The 19,129-nt window shown below is 32.8% G+C and overlaps 1 protein-coding gene across 1 annotated transcript in view; it reads left to right on the forward strand.

The window, feature by feature from the left end:
• The window catches only part of LOC102516301 (eukaryotic translation initiation factor 3 subunit E), a 40,328-nt gene that overhangs the window by 2,393 nt on the left and 18,806 nt on the right, over positions 1-19,129 (forward strand). The window contains exons 2-7 of the mRNA XM_006189080.3: positions 3,097-3,211; positions 4,638-4,755; positions 7,112-7,154; positions 8,221-8,325; positions 13,345-13,470; positions 14,122-14,246. Coding sequence (XP_006189142.1) covers positions 3,097-3,211; positions 4,638-4,755; positions 7,112-7,154; positions 8,221-8,325; positions 13,345-13,470; positions 14,122-14,246 — 632 coding nt within the window. The remainder of the gene's footprint in view (positions 1-3,096; positions 3,212-4,637; positions 4,756-7,111; positions 7,155-8,220; positions 8,326-13,344; positions 13,471-14,121; positions 14,247-19,129) is intronic.

Consider the following 19,129-nt stretch of genomic DNA (forward strand, 5'->3'; position numbering starts at 1 on the left):
ATTTAGCCTTCTAGGATAGAGTAGGTACTCCTAAATGTTTTCTATTAGGAGATTAGGCCATCCTATATTAGAGGGGAGTGAGACAATCAATTAGAGTTTTGAGGAGTGAGGTAGATTGGAAATGGTGACTGAGGAAACTGACCAAAGACAAGTGCAAGGACTGGTAGGTGTGGAGGGCCCAACTGAGATTGGAAGGGTGTTTATAGATAGGTGAGAGCAACAGTGGAAGGTTATTGGAGTAGTGTAGAAATGTGTAGAGGTAGGCTGGTAGATAAATACCATTTAGAGATTGAGGAAAAAGATTGCTGATCAGAGAAAAGCACAGATGTGTTTGAGTAACATTATTGCCTAGTTTTGAAACATTTTATGGGTAACCTTAGTCAGAACAAAGAAAAAAGATGACTTTTTTTCCAGAGCTAGAGATTGACATTGAATTGTATTTGGTTGGAGAAAATGAATGAGATAAATGATAACTGCTAAAGAGAAGATCTTAAACACCTAAAAACAATATCCAAACTAGTGTAGAAAGTGATAACCAAATAGAGTGATATAAAAATTAGAAAGAGCAGAGGGTATGTTCAGGATGAATTATTTTAGCAGTAATAGTGGAAGAAGTGATTAATTTATGTCAGCAATCTTAAGAGATGAGGTACTGGATGAACGTTGTTATAATTTGCAGGATAAAGGACTTTTAAGGCTTGAGTTTTTAAAGAATCTGTATGGATGTTAGATTTATGGAGGATGACAGCAGGAAGAGGTTTCAAAACAAGATTTTTAATCTGTTAAAAAGTAGGAGCTGTTTTCAGGAGGTTGATGGGGTTGGCAAACTACAGCCTATGAACCAAATACGACCCTCTGCCTGTTTTGTATGGTCTGCACTAAAAAAAATTTTTTTATAGATGAATATTTGCAAACATTTTTAATTAAAGAACACTGACTTTGTACCAGTTGAATGAAATTTTTCCCGCCCAAAGAGAATTTCATTCTTATTAGTAGAACTGTATTGCAAAGACATTTTATTCCATATTACTCTATTTTTATCTCAAAAGGAAAAGAAATTGTGGAAATTTGTTTCTCTCTTGTGATACTTACATATAGTATCCTTGATTTTTGCTTTTTGGCTCACAAAATGTGAAATATTTACTCTCTTCTCTTTACAGAGTAAGTTCTATGAGATAAAATTTAGAGAGGGTGATATAAGCAGATGTAGATTTAGGAAGAGGCCAGTGATGTCTGATGGCAGAGGAGTGGTGCTTTAGATCTATGTTGGGAGAGACATTATAAATTAAAAGCTGTTTATGGAGTGGTGAGAAGAGGTGGCATGCCAGGAGAAGATGTTTTCACCTTAGATTAAGAGTTTCTATAGGGCAAACTGAAGAGAAACTTCATTTTTTTTTAACTAACTTTTTATCAAGTATAGCATGCACACAGAAAAGTGGGCAAATGAAGATTTTTTTTCAAAGATACACTTATGTGTGACCACCATTCAGAGCAATAAATAAAACATTGCAAACATCCTAAAAACCTTTCTTCTGATCCCTCTTAGTCATTACTCACACTTTCCAAAGGTAAGCCCTTGTTCGTTCGTTTGATAATAGATTAGATTTGGCCTTTTAAAAATTTTATGTAAATGTAATTAAGCATTCACCACCACATACTGCTTTGTACGACTTCATTCTTTCAGCATTGTTTGTGAGATTCATCTTAGTTGTTAGGATGGCAGTAGTTCATTCATTTTCAGCGTGGAATGTTAATCCATTGTATGAGTGTACTGCAGTTTATTTATCCATTCTAACATTGATAGATTTGGTTGTTACAAATAGTACTGCTAGAAACATACTTGGAATTGTTCTTTGAAAATACACACTCGTTTCTCTTGGATACCTAGGAGCAGAATTGATGGGTAAACGATATTTTAGCTTTAGAAGATAGAAACAGTTTTCCCAAATGGTTGTAGTTCTGCCAGCAGATTAAGTGTTCAGTTACCTATACCAACACTTGTCAGGTTTTTTTAAGTTTTTAGTATGGTTTTAATTTACATTTCCTTTATGATTAATGAGGTTGAGGACCTTTTCCAGTGTTTGTTGGCGATTTGGTTATACCCTTTTGGAGTTCCTATTAAAATCTTTTAGCCATTTTCAATTGGATTGTCTTTTTTTCTTACTGTTTTGTAGGAGTTTTTCATGTAGATTGGAAGGTTCAGGTATAGTAGGGCCTTGGTACCTGGGAAGGGAGTCTAGGAGTCTTATCATCAAAGGAGTATCAGCATTGCCGTCCCAGCAAGAGGGGCATTTAACCTTTATTTTTCAACATGAACAATCTTTATTTCTGGTCACTGTGCCCTTTTCTTTGACAATTAAAGCAGATGTACAATATATGTTTGTTAGGCCACAAACAGGATATTTTAATTAGCATAAAATTCAGGTTAACCCATGTATAAGAATGATTTCCTTACATCTCAATATGTGAAAATTTCTTTTATCACTTTCTTGAACTCTTTGCAAAAGCAAAAACCTGATATGACATGGTTGACTTATAGAATGGGTGCAAGTTTTGCTTCAGGCTTGTGGATGAGGAAGCACTGTAAAGGATTTTAACTATTTAGTGAAAAAATATGTGGTGGGGAAGGAGACGTCGCCTCAAGGAGAAATGGGTAGGCATCATGGATGTGAGAGCTACTAAGAAGGTGAAACATTTAAAAGTTGATTCCTGGTTATCTGGATGTGGAGAAGAATCAGCTATACTGTGTGCTTATCAGTGGAGTTGGTGAGTTTGTTTATTTAAGCACAGCCTTGTTCTAGAAAGGCTAAAAGATGGCTTGTAGGGACACATAAAAAATCAGATAATATAAATCAGTAGTTGTTAGAAATGGCTTTGCAGTATGTAATTGGCTTTATTTTAAGGTAGGTAAGCAAAATATTTTATGTCTCTGTAGGTTGATTGCCTTTCTTATAGGAAGGTGAGTTAATAGTATATAATATTTTATTAAAAAATAGTAGTTCAGGGCATATGTTTCCAGGTACACTAATCTTAGTATTAACCAGTTTATTTGGGGGAACTTCAATTTATTCATTAGAAAGTAATTTTCTTTTGCAGATATACAATGAAAAAGAATTGTTACAAGGGAAGTTGGATCTTCTTAGTGATACCAACATGGTAGACTTCGCTATGGATGTATACAAAAACCTTTATTCTGATGATATTCCTCATGGTAAGTTTTGTCATTACAACTGAAGCTTGACTTGTGAACTTAGGGCATGTGTAATAAAAGTTTTGTGATTTATAAAAGAGCTTTAGCCAAACGTCTTAATAATTATTTGAATGATTCAAAAGTTCTTTGGATGAAAGGTAATACGAAGGTTACAGGTCTTCTAAAGTATGTTATTTTCTCACCATAAAAGATGTGAAACTACTTTAAAACATAGCCATCAAATACCTTCAGTTAATAGTGTGCATCATCAAAGTTTTCATTATGAATCAGACTATTTCCTTAGAATTATCTGAGAATCTTGCAGTTTTATGGCTTGCTAACTTTTTCAGTTAGCATCTTGTGTGCCTTAGAGATGTCTTTTTGGTCTTGAAGCATTTGAGTATAGCCGTGATTCTCAAAAGTATGCTCCCAGAACCAGCATCCTCAACTCACCTCGGAGAGTTTGTTAGAAATCTTGGGCCACACCCCAGATCTACTTAATCAGAAACTATTGGCTGAAGACCAGCTCTCAAATTAGAGAACTACTGTGGTATAGTGTTCTTCAAATTCTGGTTTTCTGTAGTAATAGATGTTCTTTAAAAAAAATACTGTGCACGTATTACTTTGAAAGTCTAAGAGCTCTTTCAGTAAAAAAAAAAAAAATTTTATTTTGTTTAAATTGACATTTCTCAAAGTTTAATCGCAGATCCCCCTCTGTGTTTGAGAAACTATTCTAATATATACTTTCTAATATGTAACACAGAAATTACTAAATTAAACATAATCACCATTTCAACTTTTATTACAGTTCCCTACAATAACAGTAACTCTTTAAATTTTGGTTTGTGATGAAAAAGTAAACTACTTCTTAGTGAAACTTTAAAACATGCCAGTAGGGTAGGTTATGTGCAAGTTTTGCTCTTCATAATGCAGTAAAAAGAAACTATAGAATTGGTTTTGAGACGTTACAGAACTAGATTTGTAGTGAAAAGAGAAATTATTAACTGGATTTAAATTGCATTTAATCTAGTTGAAAACTTGTAGTAATAATATGTAAACCTCTCTGAGCCTCTGTTCAGAAACTCTGGGATAATACTCACCTGAGAGAATTCAATGGGACCAAATATAAAAACACTGGGAACGAACTCTCAAATGTAGAGTTAAATAATTGTTTCCTTGACAACTCTTTCCCCCAGGCTGTATCTGTATATTCCTCAATTTTTTTTAAGAGTAAGAAGAGGGTTCTCTAAGACCTTTTGTGCCTTTGCAGTGCTTACAAGAAGAAATTGAAACTGGGGGAGTTACTGAGTCGATTGCTCCTGATGTGAATATGTTGGGGGGTAAATAAAAGTATGCCCGATTTAGATAGATTGAAAAATTTCCAGGGACATCCTCACAGTGAGCAATTTAGTTTAACATTATAGTCCCCCTTTGCGTTTTTAAATAGCTTTGAGAGAAAAAAGAACCACCGTTGTTGCACAACTGAAACAGCTTCAAGCAGAAACGGAACCAATTGTGAAGATGTTTGAAGATCCAGAAACTACAAGGCAAATGCAGTCAACTAGGTAACCTCTCCTTAATTTGAGTTCTAAAAATTCTCTTTCTAGATTAATACAAGTGTTAATTCACACTTTATCTAGTATCCCAGCCTGAAAGTTCAGTTTAAAATATCACTTTATCTGTTTATTTTCATTTATCCTATCGTGTAGGACCAGAAAGTCCTTAATTATAAATGTTAATACTAAATTTTTTTAGAACTTCTTTACCAGTTAATCCAAATCTGATTGTACGGAGCAGTTCCACCCTCCTACCCCCTTCACAGGGGACATTTGGCAATGTCTGGAGAAATTTTTGGTTGTCAGAGCTGGAGAGATGTTACTGGCATCTGGGGAGGAGAGGCCAGGGATGCCGCTATACATCCTACAATGCATCGGACGGTTACCCCACTTCCCCAGAAGAATTACCCAACCCAGAATGTCAGTGCGGAGATTGAGACACTCCATGCTTGGGCAATATCTAGAGCCCATGGGTTGCTCACTGAGAGGGAAACCTGAGCTCATTTTATCGCTTTGCTACATTCTCTCATATCCTTCCAACCTTGGTAACCAGCCCAAGGAGGGTAGTATAAAGTTGATACGGTTATATTTTATTTCTGACTTCCTCTTAGCTAAAAATAGACATATTGTTTGGTTTCCAAAGAAAGCATTTTACCTTACTCTGACTTAATATATATATATCACTAATTGAAGCCCTTTGCATGATTAAAAATGTTTAAGAATAAAATCTTTTAAAATTGAATATTGCCATTGTAGTAAATTTTATCTTATCAGTATATTCACTTGACGAATTATTCAAGGTTTTGCCATGTTGCACTGTAAGTTCTTATGCTACTGAACCAAATTTTTAGAGCGATTGGCTCTTAAGTTTCCATTTGTGATTTGGGAAAGTGTTACCAGATTTTTTTTTTAAAAAGCAGCAAATACTGTATTATACTATATTATTATTATATGCTGGTATAACATACCATATCACACTACATATATATACAGAGATAGCTATATCTTACAAAGCTGTTTTATATTTTATATATATATATATATATGTATAGCTTATATATAGCTATCTCTATGTGTTTGTGTATACTTGTGTACACCTAGAATATAATGAGTAATTATAGTCAAACTTACGTGACTATAATTGCCCACAAAGGAACAACTGAAATAATCCAGATGTTAGAGTACAACAGAAAATTTAGTATTTAAATTTTGGATTTTGTCTAGTCCCTTAAATGCTGGGAAGTAGTAAGTTTAGGGTAACTATTTTCAAAGTAGTAACCTCTCCCTGCCAATTCCCCATTTTAAAATTTCACTAAATATATAGTGTTGTACTTATCATACTTTCTGAGAAATACCCAATCAGCCAGAGGACAGTGATTATATACCTGAGGGAGATACGGAGTGTAACACAAAAATTTATTCACTATAATCTCTAGCAAGTGTTAAGTAGGTTTTTTGGAAATCTTTTTATGTTAAAATTTCATACATGTTTCTATTGTAATATGCCCATGTTAATTTTAGTGATAACATATCCCCTCCCCGTTAAACCTTCGAGAAAAATTAGGCTCCCAGAAGACATGCTGCAGTATTCATTCTTGAAATAAGCATAAGAAAATTATTTCACTTTTGAAAATGCCCAGAAGGTGGGCAACCCTGCCACCTATCACTTGTTCCTTGGTGTCTTTGACATCAATTTGTCTTTCACCATTCTGCCAACATCTCAAGTTATGCAGAGCTAATTTTAAAAAAGTTAAATTGGGTTATTTGCCACTTTGGTATGAATGATAATTATATAGGATGTGTAGCATAGATAGCATGTAAGTTAGGCATGATTTATTAACCTTGTAAATTTGCCAAATCACTGTCCTCATGAAAAATACTAACATGGTGGAAAAGGACAAAATTTATAGGGTTAATTTCCTACTTGTATGCTACATTTTACTTCAGTCTCTGTTCTATTTTAAGAATATATTATCTATTAGAAATGTATCCTCAAGGGAGCAAATATCATTCTCAGTAGATTACCACCTAAGTAGACTACTGACTTTACTGTAACTATAGTAAGAATGTTCTGGTTTTATTATCTAAAAAACTTAGATCATGTGGTGAATCAGTGGTGATTTTCAGTTAGGGCTAAAGAAATCTGAAAGTGAAATTTTAAAATTTACAATTCTCCTTGAGTTCCTATTCCTTGTGTTCAAAACATGTAATGTTCTGTTTATTTTATTCAGGAAGTCTTATTTTCAATGTTTAAGTATTAAGGTAATTAAATGGTTTTATGTGAGTAACAAGATAGAAGTTGGATTTGCTTGTTTTGTTTTCTGTGGCCTGTAAAATACAAAAAAAATTGTTTTTTATTATTAAGGGATGGTCGGATGCTGTTTGACTACCTGGCAGACAAGCATGGTGTAAGTGGTCTTTTAAAAAATTGTTTAGTTTTCATGTTGTAATAAGGCTTATTAAACAATTGTGTAAAGATAGATTCACGGCTTGACAAGAGTAATTTCCAGATTAATTTATTAGACATAATAACCTGGTATGTTTTTGAAACTGCAGTTTTTAAAAATTGGTCTTGATTAAAAAATAATATCCTTATATTACCTTTATATAACAAATTCTCAAAATGTTTGTTTTCTCCAGAATGATCATATACTAGTTAGCATTTAATGTTTCTTATGGATTAACAAGTAGGTAAAGACAGAACTAAACTTGAATTAGAATGCTTTGAGCAATAGAATTAATACTTTAGCTGCCTTGTGGAATACAGTAGCCCTTGATATTATCAAGACCTTTATAAATCCCCCCCAAAAGGAGTGTTGTTACAGGCTTTCCTAGTCATCTCCCAGTCTCCTTCCCCGGTATTAACTCAAAAGTGTGAGACTCTGCATGTAATTAATTCTTTAACGTGCATTCAGGTTTTATCTCATTTAACAGTTGCAACAAGAAGCATGCCGACCACTGTGCAAAACTAGTCTTTCTGGTTTCCATATAGAATGTTTGTTTTTTTGCTGATGTTCTAGTTTGGAGCCCTTCTTAGATTTCTTCTCTTTCACTTAGCTTGCATCATAAACCCTAAAAGTTGGTGTAATAATGGGGGCCAGTTTTTGCAGAGACCTGAAGTTTACTGTACATATTATTTGTACAGAATCACAAAATCTTAGGTATACTTGGTAGTTGTCTAAGCTCATTTACCAGCTAAGGGACTCATTGAATTGCAGACCTTCAGCTGCAATTCAAGTTTGTATCACAACAAAGTAGGTATTGTTACAATTCATAACTCTTTGAGGCCAGAAGTATGAATCCAATAATTCCTGATACTTATTTTTAGGGTCATGTGGTTTTCTGATTTTGGGGGTGGGGGTAAGCAACTTTTGAAAGAATTGACTTCTAGGGACATTTAAAAGAGTAAATGGTTTGAATTTTAAAACTCAAAATTAAAAAATAGAACTTAAGCTTTTTTTCCCCTTTTTTCAGTTTAGGCAGGAATATTTAGATACACTCTACAGGTATGCAAAATTCCAGTATGAATGTGGAAATTACTCTGGAGCAGCAGAATATCTTTACTTCTTTAGAGTGTTGGTAAGTTTTTTTTTTTTTCCCCTCTTTTATAGGATTCCCTTGGTTCCTCAAAACATGTCTATCTCTGTAGATTTGGATCTGTCCATTAAGTTTTCAACAATCATTGGCAAAAGGATAAAAGAATTAAGAAACTTACAACAAAAACCAAATAGAAACAGAAAACCTTACATTAGGGCCTCAAAATTTGGAGGGAGATTTAATTTGTCCTTGAAATCCAAAAGTGGGAACCACTAATTTGTAATTTTATGTATAATTGTATGATTTTAGCATTAGTAGAATTCTATTATGTAGTGAATTAGTTATAATATTACTGTATAGCACACTGAGTGGCACATAGTGAATGCTTAATAAATATTTATTAAACAAATCCATTATTCCTAATTTTAATTTAATATTTTATGTTGCCTATATTCCTTGAACTTGTTGTAAACAACTGTGGAATTCTGATGATAATTTGAAAAGATTTTATGCCTTAATAGTAACTTTTTTCTGTTTACTTCTGCCCCCAGGTATTAGAATATAGAGGTCAGTGGCTTTTTGGGGTTTTTTTGTTTGTTTTTTGTTTTCATTATGTAGGGAGTAGATGAGTTTAAATGGTACTGGTAGAAAAAATTTCTGATTATGAAATACCCTTTTGTTTTCTTCATTTGACTCTGACACATTCCTAGATTCAGTGCTTTTATTAGGGAAGGAGAATTGTGTGAAGTTAAAGGAAAAATCAGGCTTTCACATTGACAGATTTTTTTCTCATTCTGCCTTCTGTTTAGGTAATTGTATTAATAAATGCCTTCTGAAGTTACCAAAATGTTCTTGTTTTAACCAGCTTCTCATTTGAGAAATTATAATTTGTTGCTTTGGGTTAGTAAGCAAGTACCTAAGTCTGTGATATCTCTAGTTAATCCTAGGAGTTGGGAAATTACTTTTTAAGACAGGAACTTTTTGTCTTAAAGCCTTGGAAGAGTCTGTTTTTTCTGTCTCTGTTTTCTGATGCCTTTTTTCTTGTAGCCCCACATGTCACAAAGAAAAGATTCATGGTTTTCTTTGGTTGTTTCCTAGGAAATTAAATTTTCCTTTTTTCCAGGGAAAGGAAGTTTGGTGTTACTAAATCGAATAAGTCTTACACTTAAAAAAGTACTTAGCTTCATTTTTTTGAAGTGTCATCTTTCCTTCGAAGAAATAAAGATTTCAGTTTCTTTCCAAGTTTAATTTGAAAAAATTTTTTTTCTTTTACTTCCGTTAGTAAATGAATTCTTAATTTACAGTTTAGCTGTGATTAGCTTGCAAGTGCATTGAAGGTAATTGGTGATGCTAAACTTGTAGTGACTTATCAGAAAATTCCATCAGTTTTACTTTGAATATTATGAAGGATTTAGAAGAGCAAAAGTTGATTACTTTGGAAATGTAAACAGCTTAAACCAGGATTGTAAAATCAGAAGCCTGATATGATTACAGGTACATGAAAAGAGTTGGTTATTCATATCATTTGTTAATGCTGGGAGTGAATTTTGAGAATGAAGATTTAGTGTCATGTTAGAGTTCTAGCACAGTAAATTTATTGTTGCTGGTCAGTGAGTGAATGTGCCATTTTGCTAAGACATGGAAACTTAAGGTAACTGCTGGAAATCCAGATATTGAAACTCTTCTAGCATATCCACCTTTGAAAGCAGGTTGGTATGAAGAGCCAACTGTAATGACATGGACTTGAGCCAGAGAAGTGCACGTGAACCTTTTGGGGATTAAAAAAATTGTCACACTGCTACAAAAAGCTTTTATCTTAATGCATGTAACATATTCTACCTTTAATAGTATTATGTTTATATAGTATGGTTTTATAGTTAGTCTGAAAATGTCTGCATATGATAGAGATATATTAAAGGTTTGCAGATCTTTTATATTTACTTTTTTAAAATATGAAGATTTAATTAGTTCCCTATATTAAAAAAAATTTCTGGGTTGATTTTAAACTTTTGTATTACCTAGCAAATCTTGTGATAGAACTCAGATGACATTTAAGTTATTGGCCACCATGGTCTGAATACAAAATGAATGTTTTACATCAAGAGCACTCTAAATGTAGTGATTAGATAGTCCTCAGGAATGAAATTTTTGTTCCATCTTGTGCCACAGCACATTTGAGTTACATGGGAGTTGGTTACTTCGTGTTGGCATACTAATAAATACTAATAACCAAGCTAGATTTAAAAATGGATTATTTTAGTTTTTCTTTTGATTTAGATGGGTACCTCTGTAAAATCTCTGTATTTGTTTGAAATCTTTCTAGTAGCAAAAATAAAAATCGTGTTTTGGATTTGGGAGAAATAATGTCAAGTTTTTGCTTATTATTTAATTTTATTTTTTTGCAGTGGCCTTTTTTTATTTCTAAATTCTTTTCTGGTGGGTTGATTATTCTTTTAAATCTATGGTTAAGGAAACATAAGCTATGAAAGAACCATTGTGACTGTGATCTGAGATTAGAATTTGACTCTCCGAGTGACCTGTTGTAGGTCAGTGTTGTATAAATTAAAGCTGTGTGACCCTAGAATCTACCTTTATTTTAAAAATACTTGGTGGCTTTTAGCATACGCCAAGGAGTGCTTAAATGCGCCCTGTTTGGTTGTGAAACTTCTTTGAATTATGCTGTAAGAAATGGATTAATTTGAATTGAAACGGTGTAGCAGATTTGGTAGGAATTTTTGAACATTTTTGTTTTAAAAATTATTAACACTGTATTTTAATTGTTTTGTTAAAATTTGCCCTCACTGTGGCCTTTGGTCTGGTTCCAAAACATAACCCCTCCCCTCATTCAGCAGCTATTTGAAATAAAAGTGATTTTAAAATGCTAGGACTGTTGGTGATCATATTTTTGTGTGTGTTTCACTCAGAATTTAGAAGTTATCTCTTGTAAGTACTTGTCACTCAATTTAAAGGTACTTCTTGACTCAAGAAAGCTTGACTAATGATGGTTTTAGGATCTTGACTGAAGATTTGGATCTGATGTACTCTGATAATGTCTCTGTAAAAGATGTCTGTTTGATATTGATTCTCAGATTCAGAGTTTATCCCACTTTAACATTCGAAATTGAGATGTGTTCTGAATTGGTTTTGGGAACACAAAATAATATCTTAAAAATTGATGGTATCTTAGATTCAGTGAAATACTAACACTCAGATTTCTTTGTTAGGATCAGCCATTTTATCCTTTGTAATCTGAACAATGATTTTATGGATTTTTAAATGAATTTTTAAATTAAATGAGTTTTGACAAATGCATACACCTGTGCAACTACCACCGGATCCTAGAAAGACCCTTTGTTTCCCTTTTCAGTCGTACCTCACCCCTGGTTCATCCATTGATCTGCTTTCCATCCCTATAGATTATTTTTTTCTGTTCTAGAATTTCATATAAGTGCAATGATATATGTAAGCTTGTGCCTGACTTGTTTTGATTAGTAAGTTTTTGAGATTTGTTTGTGTTAGTGTATGTATCAAAAGTTTGATTCTTTTTATTGCTGACTAGTATTCCATTCTTTGAATATATTAGTTAGTTTATTCATTTGTTAATGAGCATTTGGATTGTCTCTGTGTTTTGTCTATTTCAAATAAAGCCATGAGTATTCAGGTGCAAGTTTTTTGTGGACATATCTTGTAATAATGATGAGAACCAGTGGTTTCATGGTTATGTTTCAAATTTTAATTTGTAAATTTAGTCTCTGCTATTTACCTGTTTTAAGAGTTTGCTAAATGTTTTTCAGTACATTTGAGTTAATTATGCCATCAATGGAAGAATCTCAGTACAGGCAAGAGTCTGAATTAGGTATGGTTATTGTCCTCATAGTTTAGGTAACCTATCTATAGTACTCTGATATCATCATTTTTATTCTCATAATCATTTTGGTAATGATTCACATTTCCTGAGTTTTTATTATATATCAGATGATGATATAATCTTTTTATATGTATTATGTCATTTAAATCATATAACAACTAAGGTGGGTTTTGTCACTATCCCCATTTTATAGATGAGGAAACTAAAGCATAAATGGTTCAGCTATTTATGTAGTGCCTCAGTGAAAAATTAAATTCAGAATTTCAACTTGGGGTACAGAAATGTATTCTCCCTCCAATACCCTCACTTCTGCTTTAGCACAATTCAGTCATTATATCCACTTTTTTGACCTTGTTTTAAGAGTCCTACTTTACTCGTTTTTGTTTTTAGCCTAGTCCTTGTAGGTGTTTGGGTTTATGATCTACTTCCACCAGTGGCAAGAAGAGGTAGGTAGGGTGGCCCTCATTCCTCCTTTTTTGTGGGTGAACACTGCAGTATGACATTTAGCTTTCATGACTAGAAGTATAATTTTGGGCAAGTTATGCTCTCTATACATCAGTTCATCTCTGAAAATGGGGATAACAATTATTTACGTTCCAGGGTTTTAGGATTATATGAGAAAATGAACTTTGGTTTCTCAGTACATATTCCTTTGATAATTGATAATACTGTTAAGCTGTAGACCTGCTTTTGTTTTTTCTCTCTCCATAACCTCTTCTATTTGGGTCATAATTTGGAATTTTTTTTGTTCTGGGAATAATTTTTCTAAATTGTAAATGAGACCCACACACAAGTCTTGATTTCCACATCTTCACTTCAGTTATTTTTAGCAACAAATTGACTCTGAATCTAACTTTGCAAAGTTTTAGGTTTCTAAAATTTGATTAGTTGTGTATGAATAATCTGAAATGGGTTATACTAGAACACTGGTACTGTATCCTAGTTTTAAGTTACTCTTTATTTTCTGATCTAGACTGAATATCAAAGACTTGACTATTTTTAGTAAATTAAGGTAAATGAAAGCTGTTTGAATCAGTTTAACTAGTGTGATCCAAATACATATCTGGAGTTTTCAGAAGAGAGCTACAGGTCTTTTAGTAGGCTAGATGGATATGTAGGCTATAAAATATACATTATCTTTTTTTTTCCCTCAAGAGTATTTGGAATATAATTAATTATGATTGCTTAAACAGGTTCCAGCAACGGATAGAAATGCTCTGAGTTCACTCTGGGGAAAACTGGCCTCTGAAATCTTAATGCAGAATTGGGATGCAGCCATGGAAGACCTTACACGGCTAAAAGAGACCATAGATAATAATGTGAGTTACTCCTTTTCAGGGTGATTCTCTGAACTTTCTCTGTATCTTTCATACTTTCTGATAAGGAAAACACTGTGTACTGTAAAAAGGAAGGAAGAAAGGAAGGGAGGGAGACTAAAATGTTGGCCTGACATAAAAATCACAGTGTAAGTGGCTTGATTAGTTTCACAGAATCTCCTTGAAGAAAGATGTCAAACTTCTTTTAGCTTTTGGAGTAAATAATTCAATTTTCACTTTTGTTACAGCTATGGTGCCTTTTTTATCTGCATCAGTGAAAATGACAGTATAGTTAGTGCCACCTATTATTGAAAGTCCTATGCAGAAGATGACAGATTTCATCTATCAGTGTCTAATAAAACCACTTATTTTATGGAGTGTTTAATTTAGTCCCTGCTTTTAAAAAAATGTTTTCTGAAGTGAGTATAATTTACAGCCTCTAAAAATGGCTTGGGCATTATTGAATCTGTCCCTGAAAAAGGAAAATGTTGAATGTCAAGGGTCATGCAGAGAGTGGTCTAGTGGATTGGACTTTGATAGTAATATCAAGGTGCATGCCTTAAAAAGTTCCATTTTAACTAAAATTCTGAGATCAGCAACGTTTATTCCTTTTCCTCTTTCTCATGTATTGTTTCCTATTTTTTAACCCTTTAGTCTGTGAGTTCGCCACTTCAGTCTCTTCAGCAGCGGACATGGCTCATTCACTGGTCTCTGTTTGTTTTCTTCAATCACCCCAAAGGTCGTGATAACATTATTGATCTCTTCCTTTACCAGCCACAGTAAGTTATTTCACTGTGTAATTTTGGCATTAATTGTATGAAATCAAATGGATTTTTAAAAATTTAAAACGTACTTCTCTCTGACATTTGCATTTGTTCACATTATTCCCCCCCTTCATGTGGTAGATTTACTTGTTAATTGCAAAAGCTTACGTGTAACTCTTAAATTATTTGATAAAAGTGTACTTTAAACCCTTTAAAGTGCTATTTAAGTGTGGTCCCTGGGCCAGCAGCATCGATGACATGTAAAATCGCAGGCCTTATCTTAGAGGTTCTAAATCAGAATCTGCAATTGAACGAGAACCCAAGTAATTCATACATAAATTAAAGCTTTAGAATTAAGGCTCTAGGCCATATTATTTGGAAAGAAGCTATACATCCCAGGAGTATCTCTTTTATACCATCTTTGCTCCATCATCCAGCTTTTGGTGATAAGAAATTCACTGCTTTATGAAATAGACTGTTCTGTTACCTAGAAATCATTTCAAAAAAATTTATTCTTCCAGTTAAGATGAATACCACTGAATCTGCTGCACATTATTTCTTAACTTATTTGGTTAGGACAACAGAAAACAAGACTGCTTTATGAAAATACTTCAGATATTTGAAGATAATTTTTCTTATCTTTCCTTCAGGCTAAATCTCACTCAAGTAATGTAGTGTTTCAAATTTTTAGTAATTTGGCTGTTTTTAGATGATCACCAGTTTATCCACAGACTTCTTGAAATCTGGATCTTTAAAATTTAAAGCTTATTCTAGGGTTATTATCTAAGCCTTATAGATTACAGTGGCAATATTAGCTCCTATGATTGATACATATGCTTATATTAATATAGCCCAAGATTGCAGTAACATAGTTTAACAGTTGCTTCTCAATATGACTTATTGACTGTATTGTTGGCTAAATTTCATGTAAACACGTAAAGATAACATTTTTGTTATTTTTAACCCAAAAGAAGATAGAAATCCTTTTACATTTCACTTGATTTCTGCTTATTGTTGTCTATCAAATTAAAATTTTAACATTTTTTAAGTGCATGTTTAATTTATATAAGTATAGTTTTGGAATAAATGATGTAATGCCCTTTTAATTTAAAATGTCAGTGAAGATTGAAAACCAGTTTAAAAAATTTTTTTGTAAATTTTTTAAGTCTTGAAAATAAGACAGTAATACTCTAGTGATATTTCTGCATAAGATGATGAAATATAATCATCTAAACTGAGTCATATTAATAAATATATTCTTTAAATGGTCATTTTAGTAAGTTTTAAGACTAAAATATTTGACCTCTTAAGTTGTTAACATAACCAACAGGACTTTGAATTTAAGAGAAATTAAGTTACTGGTGGTGATACAGATGAAAAATAATTGCCAACCAAAAATGCAAGTAATTTTTTAACATAGTAACAGGGAGCCATTTTTTAATGGTGTATATTATGTTGTCTGCATTAAATGCTATATGTTCCCCTGAATCTGGCAAATTGAAGCACTTTTATCAGAAATGTCCTTGGTTTATTTTTGTATTAACATTACAACTTAAATTCTGTGTTAATGTATTTAGTCAGTATTTGCATGACATGCTGGTTCAGTTTGTTAAAACTGAACAACGGCAAAGAAGTTTTTGTAACAGGAGATTGTTTTTGTCTTTCCTTGAAAAGGGAAAAGCAAAATCTACATGGCATTAAGTGAGCTAGAAGACTGTGATATTTGCCTGCATTCCAGCATTAAATTTTAAATGTAAATATAAGAGTTAAAATTTTATAATTTACATAGCATTATAGTCATTTCTTTTTTTATTAAGAGATTTTTTTGGACTCAAATGTGCCTTCTAGGTTCACATTATTCACTAATGTGGACATAAAAGCTTCATTCTGTCTGAGCTCTTGTTCCTCCTTAAATCCTATTTGTGGGAAATTTACAATTATTAAAGTTACATATATACTTTACTATTTGCTGGGTGCTCTGATAGGTTGTTTGTAATCTGGAAAGTTATATAAGTTATAGTCCGTAGGTTGCATTAAGTAAAAAGCTCCTGGAAAAGTTTTGTTTGTTTGTTTTTTTTAGCCACTATGTACTAAAGTAAAATCCTACAAGGGTGGTATTATTTTGTTCTGGCCTTTGGTATATAGTAAGCTTACAACTTTATTTGGCAATATTGTAGAGGTAGATCTGCAAAGAAATAGCTGAGCCAACCTCAAAAAGACTAATGTATAAAACCAAAATGCCGTCATTATTTGCAATGTGAAGTGCTAAGAGGACTTAGTACATGAAATATTGACAAATTGTTCTGACCCTTAGGTTTAATACATAGAAAGTTGTAGAATACAGAACCTTTATGAATACTTGGAATCAGAATAGAAAATTTATGTGACTGGAATGTTTAATGGCATCATCAAGTGAAGTATCATGTTAACATATCCATTTCCACAATAGGAACATTCTTGCTAGTGGGACCAGATCATGAATTTTTTTTTTTTTTTGGCAGGTATGTCTTCCTAAACATTTTGATGAGCATTTCCAAGATTTGCTTTTTGCTTCTTTTTTTACAATTCCATTTAAGATCAGTACTTCTCATTGTGCTCCTGTCTTCCTCTTCTGTCCCCCATACTGATTTAAATATGTTAATATCTTTCTTTTCTTGAGGGGGGAGTAGTTTGTTTGATTGATTGATTGACTAACTGATTCAGAGGTACTGGGGATTGAACCCAGAATCTTATGCATGCTGAGCATGCACTCTTCCATTGAGCTGTATCCTCCCCCCTTAATTATGTTAATATCTTTTATCAACTTCTTCTCTAGTCTTCCCTATCTGGTAGCTTTCTCATTAAATTGATGAATCTCACTTTGCTCTGGTGCATTGTTTATTTCATCCTCTGAGGGCAGTCTTATTTCCCTTATACTCTGATTCTTGAGAAGTACCTTTTTCCTGCACCCTTTGGGCGACCATTATATTATAGAAGAGGCTTTTTTTGTGATACTGACAGTTGTGATCTCATGCAGTAGTTGAGACATATTAATATTGGATGAATCTGGAGTATCCAGAAAAATTATTGGTAAATCATTGCAAGAAATTTGAGAATACTGAGTATAAAATAGTTATGTAACTATCCTTATTGCTAAACTATCCATGCATCTTATGCAAAAATGTTTTATGAGAATTTCAAGCTCAAGAATTAAAGATATATTTCTCAATATTTGTGGAGATTAATCAGATATGCATTCAAATGAAAAAAGATTAAAAGTAACATTATCATGTTTGCCTCCCTCCTGATAATAAAACCTGTAAGATTGTCTTATGAGTTGATTGATATCCCTAAAGTCAGGTGTGGGAGTATGAGCCTTCCCTGAATGAGCAGATTGACTTAAACATTGGATCCTTTAGTAGCTGGCTCTCATCTTGACACCTAGTAGATGAGTTAAGGATAAGGACAGCTCTTGAGCTCGGCCATAGAAATCACTAGGAATTGGCTTTCCATGGTTCTATTTATAGGTAGACCCACTCTCCTGTAGTTTTTGCGGTTACATATGTATCCAGAAAAGAACATTAAATTCAGCTGATTTTTTAAAATATTTTCAAGTAATGAAAGGAAGTATACAAACAAGAAAAATAAAAATATTCAAACCCACTGTGAAAAAAAATCTGTACTACAAATATGAAGGAAACAGTATGGATTAATTCTTGACAACCTTATGGCTTATATGAAATTAAAACAATACATTTAAGTCATTAGTGGAACTATTTATTATAAATATTAGAAATAGTTCAATTGAGATTGGAGAAAGTTTTGTTGAAGATAAAAGTCAAACTTGGATTCTAAACTATCCTAAAATTCTGAACTATATTGGTTGGTCTTGTACTTTAAATAGTCTTTACCCATGCATGATTTTATAACACTATGCTTTTGTTATTTGGGAAGTACTGGTTCAGGGAGTTGTACAGGTATTCCAGATATGTTGACATTGTACAATACCAGAAAATCACAATCATTAATTTTACTTCTAAACCCATTAGAAAAGTATTGAAAAGTAGTCAAACTCTTGATGACAGGTACAAATTTTCAAAATTCTGCTTTTGGAAAACTCTAATTTTATTATTTGTTTTTACTGAAGGATAAGCCCAACTTCATTTTCTGGAAAATGCCAGATACCTAAGTCTGAATAGCTTTGGTGTGACTGTTATTCTTTAAAATAAAAATAGCGTTCTGTGAGAAAAGCAGCTAGTTCACCTTACAACTCAGTCATAGAAGTATTTTTCCTTAAGACAACCATGACACTGAAGTGTACAGCAGAAGATCTTTTGCACTTCCCATCTTAGTCACACAGAATATTAAAATTAGTACTCAAGATAAGTTTTTAAAAATTAATAATTTGTAAGGCCTAATCAAGGACATAGTTGAAAATGGATTTTTTTTTAACTGCAAGAGTGTGATTATTAAAAGGTAACAGTGACTAATATAGTATGATTCCACTACTGTGATTTTGTGCTAAGATACCAGAAGATTTCATTTTTTTGTTTATGATTTGGTGATTTTCAGTAACTTTACCAAGTGGTGCAACCATCACCATAAATTGGTTTTTGAACATTTTCATCCTCCAATAACAACCCTCATGCCATTTGAACTATTTTTTTTAACAGAAATAGTCTGTTAGCAAAATGTGAAAAAGAAGACTGCACAGTAGTTATTACAACTTTCAGTTTTCACCAAAATACTGTTCTTACCGTTTTCACTTGCCATAGGGTCAGGTTGCTGTAATATTTTCTTCCTTGTTAGTAATGTCTTCATGAGTTGCTTTGATTTTGCTTCATTCTAACTTTTTCTTCTAAGAATACACCCAGTTGGCTTGATAGATCATTGTTTCACCATTTTCAAGTAGACAAGCT

The sequence above is a fragment of the Camelus ferus genome, chromosome 25 (assembly GCF_009834535.1).
Source record: "Camelus ferus isolate YT-003-E chromosome 25, BCGSAC_Cfer_1.0, whole genome shotgun sequence".
NCBI lineage: Eukaryota > Metazoa > Chordata > Mammalia > Artiodactyla > Camelidae > Camelus > Camelus ferus.